Consider the following 5,557-nt stretch of genomic DNA (forward strand, 5'->3'; position numbering starts at 1 on the left):
AATAAATAGTGTCATTTTCAAAATATTTAAAGAAGTGTGACCTTCGAAACCATTGTCGATGGACGAATGAAGAAGTATGATGGGAGGCGCTTAGGGCCCGCGCATTTTCAACTGATTTCGATAGTTTTCCGTCGTTTGATTTGTAATTTGAAGATGTTGATAACTAACAACTTGTATTTATTGTTATTTCCTAATGTTACATCAGTAAACCAGTGATTTGTTAATTGATACAATTCAAAAACAAAATCAGATTCGTCAACTCGAGTACAATTCCTAGGAATGGGGGTGGAGCCGCACCTGTGGCAAAGCGTAGAAGCATCGGCAGCGTTCCTATCGCGATCGGCCAGGAGAAGTGTCGCAAATGAAAAAAACGACACTTTCTAGTGTAGTTAGACAGTTTCTTGGCACCGGAAAAAATGCCTTATAATCGACCGCACCCTGGTGCTTCTAGTCAATGTTTTCCGTCGTCGTGAGTACTGTCGTGGGCTGCTTACAGCCTTCCTTGACCTCAAGGTGTTTGTTATGGTTTATCGTGAATCACTCTGGGAGATCCTGAAACTGAGAGGAATCCCAACATGGATAATTGGAATAATAGCAAGCTTGTATGCTGATACTGAGTCAGTCGGAATGGCATGGCAGCATATGCCGTGAATTCTCGACGAGTATTTGGAGATACCGGCACCTGTGCAAAAGGACCAAGCTACGAGTCTTCAAGGCCCTTTACTGTCAATTTTACTCCATGGTAGTGAAACCTGGATGCTGTCCTGTGCCTTGGAGTCTCATCTTCATGCCTTTTATAATAACAAGTCCTTATACCATGGGGTACAATTGGCAGGACCAGGTGTACATCCAACGGTTATACCGTGAGGCTGGCACGGGACCTGTTATACAATCTGGGACCGCCAACTCAGGCTATATGGGTGGCTTTCTCATTTCCCTCAGGACAGTCCTACCCACCAGGATGCCTCTGTTCAGGACAACCCTGGATGGAGGAAGCCTGTGGGACTGCCAAGCAAGTTGTGGCTTGGGCAGATTGATCACACCTGTTCTGAGGATCTAGGGATGGGCCAAGGTCCTGCCTAATAACTCGCCATATGAGACCCTCATCAGTGGAAACAATCCGTGGATGCAGTTATGAGCACCCGTCAGTGTTTTCTCTCATTGATGATGAAGTACTGTAAACACCCTGTTTCTCTTCAGGACCAATTCATGCACCAACTTTAAAAAAAAAAAAATACATGCTTGCTCTCATAGTAACACATCATCAGATGAACATTTTTTTCTTTTGCAATATTTTTTTTTCTCCAGAATCACTGCAGTAGAGTAATAAAAATATAGAATATACATATAAAGGACACTGAAAATAAAAGATTCACAAACAAATCTATATTTTATTTAAATTAAACTCTGCAAATAACTGTACAAGGATAATATTGCATTGATACGTTGCAAGTTGTCAGTAAACTGTGAGAGAGAAAGTTTAAAATGTACAATTAGCAAAAAGAATTTTAGGTTATTCATACAAAAATTGTATCCCAACATATATAAAATTCCAAAGATTTATTTATATGATGATCTATGTATCCACAGAATAGCATGTATGTGTATATACAGTATTTATATTAATTTAAAATCTTACATGTGTATAAATACAAGAAAAAAAAAATCCTTCCTCTGCTTGGCTTCTATAATATCTGGTATAAGTAATACAGAATTCCTTCCCCTTATAGAAATGAATTCTATACATGATGAAAACTCCTGTGACATATACTTAAATGGACAGAGTATTAGCCCATTCTTTTAAATGCTCCACATCTCCTTCCTCATTTCACATCTTTTTCTGTCCTTGTCTTCCCATGAACTTAAAGCACCTTTTCTCCCATCGTTTCATTTCCTCTCTAACCCCCAGTCTTGCTTCCTCCCTCCTAAAGAGCCTGGTACTCTTTGATGAGGTTGCCCGCAATGACTAGCCTCTGGATCTCTGACGTGCCCTCGTAGATCTCAGTGATGCGCGCGTCGCGGTAGTGCCTCTCTGCGGGCATGTCACTCACATAGCCCATGCCCCCAAGGATCTGGATGGCCTGGTGCGCGCAGTAGGTAGCTGCCTCTGAGGCTGAGAGCTTGGCCATGGCTGCCAACTGTGGGGGTTAAATTGAGAATTAAGTTGTGTGTGTAAAGACAGTGACAGAGAGGAGACAGAAGATAGAGATGAGAAAAGAAGAGAAGAGAAAGGGGAAGGAGGATTAGGGGGAAGGGAAGAGAAGGGAAAGGAAGGGAAGAGACGGGAAGGGAAGGAGAAAAAAGGGAAAGCATGGGAAGGGACGGGCAGGGAAGGGAATGGGAAGAAAAATAACAATAGATATGAGATATCAAATTGCTAAATAAAGAAAACTTATAGATGCCTTACTTCATTAAATCCAAAACTGCCAAACTGCTGAATTCCTCAATAATCAAATTTCCAAATCCCTAATTTTCAATGTAATTCAATTTCTTAATTACCAAAGATTCAAATTCCCATTAAATTCCTCTGTTTCACTATTCCTATATTCCTTATTTCTTCAATAATACACAAACCTTGGACGCAAATCAAGGGTGTGATTAACATATACTGACCTTAGAGTACGGTTTTCCCTCGTCCTTCAGAGCTGCAGCTTTGTACGTTAGCAGGCGAGATGACTCGATTCTAAGAGCCATGTCTGCAATTTTGTTCTAGAAAAGAAAGATGGAAAATGAAAGTGAAAAAATATGATTTTTAAAAAAAATTACAAGAAAAAGATCACAGTAATAATATTCATAATGATAATGATGATGATAGTGAACAATCATAGCAATAATAATAATAACAATAATAACAATAACAATGATAATAACAATAATACTAATACTAATACTAATATTAATACTAATACTAATAATAACAATATTTCTATTGGCATTATCATTACTAATATTATCATCAATAGTATTACTAATATTATCATTAATATTAATAATAATAATAATATATCAACAATAACAACAACAAACATGCTTTAGAAAAATAAAAATTGTCACTTGCTGGGTCCAATTTCTTGAACACGACAAGCATCATGAATATATTGTCATTATCTGTCTCTATGTAAACAGCTTTTAAGGAACTCGATTCCCTCACCTGAATGGTCTGCATTTTCAAGATGGGAGCATTGAAGGCTAACCTCTTGCTTGCATAGTCAATTGCACAGTCCAAAGATGCCTGCGCAATGCCAAGAGCCTGGCCTGCAATACCAATCCTTCCTGCATCTGCAATAGCAATGAGAATTTCTATGATTTTGAAGTTAAAAAAACAGACGCTCTTCTTTTCTTGTGGGAGAGCAATGCAGTAAAAGGAACAAGCTATTGGAGAAACTAAAGTTGAAGCATTAAAAAAAACATGATTTAACTTTGGAAAATAGTCATTAATGAAATAGAAAGACAAAACATGTATGATTTATTCCACACGGGCATTGGTCAATAGTGCTTGTGTGAAACATGAGAAGAAGCTCAAGTTATTTTTTAGGGCTGACAACTCAATAGTCCAAATAGTGACATATCTAACACATGAAAGATATTGCAGGAGAGGAAGGAACAAAATGTATCTCTATACCACTTCTTCCTGTCTGTATCTATATACCATCATTTCAGGAATATCTTCCTGTCTGTGTACATGTTTGTGTTCATCACAGATATCACTCGTATATAGTCTTTTTTTTTTTTTACTTTCTTGCAAGGAACTTAAAGAACTAGGGTGAGAAGGTCCATGGGAGTTAGCTGGTTATGGTCATTATAAGTGCTCTAGCAACAAACTGGCTACATGTTCACCATCTGGAATGATGCCTAGTGGTGATCCTTTACCCAAAAATACCTCCTGGCATCTTATTTCTTGACTAGACCCATAGGCATGCTGTGAAATGCCAGGTGTAATATCACAGGACCAATCTGACTGGTTAGTTTCCCTTCTTTCACGCATTCATTCTCCTCAGATTTATATAAATATTCAAAACAGCTTTCCTTACCAAGAGTTATCATGGCAATCTTGAAACCCATGCCTGGCTGACCAAGCAAATTCCCAGCAGGCACGGCACAGTCCTCGAAGATCAGGTTGCACGTGGACGACCCCTTGATCCCCAACTTGTCCTCCTTCTTGCCAAGAGACAGGCCTTGCAGGAAAGTCATTATATTAGGACAGCGAATGTGATCAATATTACTACTATGTAATGATAAAAAATAATGTTAACAGTAATAAAAGCATCCATAAAACAACAAATACTAATACAGCTATTAAATTATAAAAACAGTAACATATCATAATAACAAACAACAAACATCTATAATCCCATTCCCTTCCTGCCCTTCCATTTGGGTATTAAGAGCCTGAAGATGGCAGTCAAGCTGTCCAAATTTGCCCTTCTCCTTTCCTTAACTCTTTCCCATCTGCCTTTCTCCTATCTACCATTCCCCTCAACCATCCCCCATGTGAACCCAAATTATCTTGTTTTATGAGTCAGATTAAGATAAGTTAATACCTTAGGCAGAGCCTTCTCCTCCCCCTCTCTTCCCTCAAAACTTAACTCCTGAGAAACTCACCTTCAGTGGGCTTGGGCACAATAAAGGCCGAGATTCCTCTGTGCTTCTTTGCCTTGTCGGTTGTTGCAAAGACCACAGTGGCCTCGGACTCATAGCCATTCGTAATCCAGGCCTTGGTTCCATTCAGGAGGTACTTGTCTGCTGTGAGCTCCTTGGCTGTGGTTGAGGCTGCACCTGCATCACTGCCATTACCTGTAAGAGTAGAAAGGCTGATGGTAGTGGGTTTGGGCAGGTAAAGAGGTTCCTTCTGTTTACACATAGGAAAGATTTATTTTTGTTACAAAGCTGTAGAATAGATTATTCCATTTATTCTTATCTGATGTAAAAAAAAATAATAATTTCTGTTAGGAGAAATCATTTCTTTCATTGTTGTGAAACACATATTTCCTGAATGACATGTAAAAAGTGATTTCTAGAGATGGAAAAAGGACAGATAACTGATAATTGTAAATACAGTTTGTATATAAAAAAGTAACTTATTCTATTCACTGTGTGGAAATCTTACTTTACTTCATTCAACAACCTACAATACCTTCTTGCCTATATACATACCTCTAAGCTAAACAGCTACAACCCTATCTACTTCCCAGCCTAAATAGCTCCTTACCTAGCTACCTAAACCCATACTCATCCGCCAACCAACCAACATAAACACCGACCAACTGCCAAGCACACCTCCCTAACTCCCAGCCTATGTCCCTACCTTTTCCTCGGCACTTCCATTACAAGGCACCCAATCTCAAGAAAGAAAGAAATGGCAAAGCACCTCAGACTCTGGAGTACACTGATTCATTTTCTCTTTTTTATCAATACTAATACATGTCTGGAATGTTTGAAAACTGCAAGAAATATCTTTTACAGCTTTACAAAATTATACTTTTTTTCTCTCTCTCTCTCTCTCTCAAAAGAAAATTGGAAAATCTGATAATTCCACAGTGAGATGCCAGTTTTTTTT

The 5,557-nt window shown here is 38.6% G+C and overlaps 1 protein-coding gene across 1 annotated transcript in view; it reads right to left on the minus strand.

The window, feature by feature from the left end:
* Positions 1–1,377: 1,377 nt before the first annotated feature.
* The window catches only part of Arc42 (Activator-recruited cofactor subunit 42), a 10,970-nt gene continuing 6,790 nt past the window's right edge, over positions 1,378–5,557 (minus strand). The window contains exons 5-9 of the mRNA XM_027382964.2: positions 4,603–4,794; positions 4,032–4,175; positions 3,152–3,279; positions 2,614–2,709; positions 1,378–2,138 (exon numbers count right to left, since the gene is read on the minus strand). Of these exons, the coding sequence (XP_027238765.1) occupies positions 1,926–2,138; positions 2,614–2,709; positions 3,152–3,279; positions 4,032–4,175; positions 4,603–4,794 (773 nt within the window). The 3' untranslated portion in view covers positions 1,378–1,925. The remainder of the gene's footprint in view (positions 2,139–2,613; positions 2,710–3,151; positions 3,280–4,031; positions 4,176–4,602; positions 4,795–5,557) is intronic.

The sequence above is a fragment of the Penaeus vannamei genome, chromosome 42 (genome assembly GCF_042767895.1).
Source record: "Penaeus vannamei isolate JL-2024 chromosome 42, ASM4276789v1, whole genome shotgun sequence".
NCBI classification, from domain to species: domain Eukaryota; kingdom Metazoa; phylum Arthropoda; class Malacostraca; order Decapoda; family Penaeidae; genus Penaeus; species Penaeus vannamei.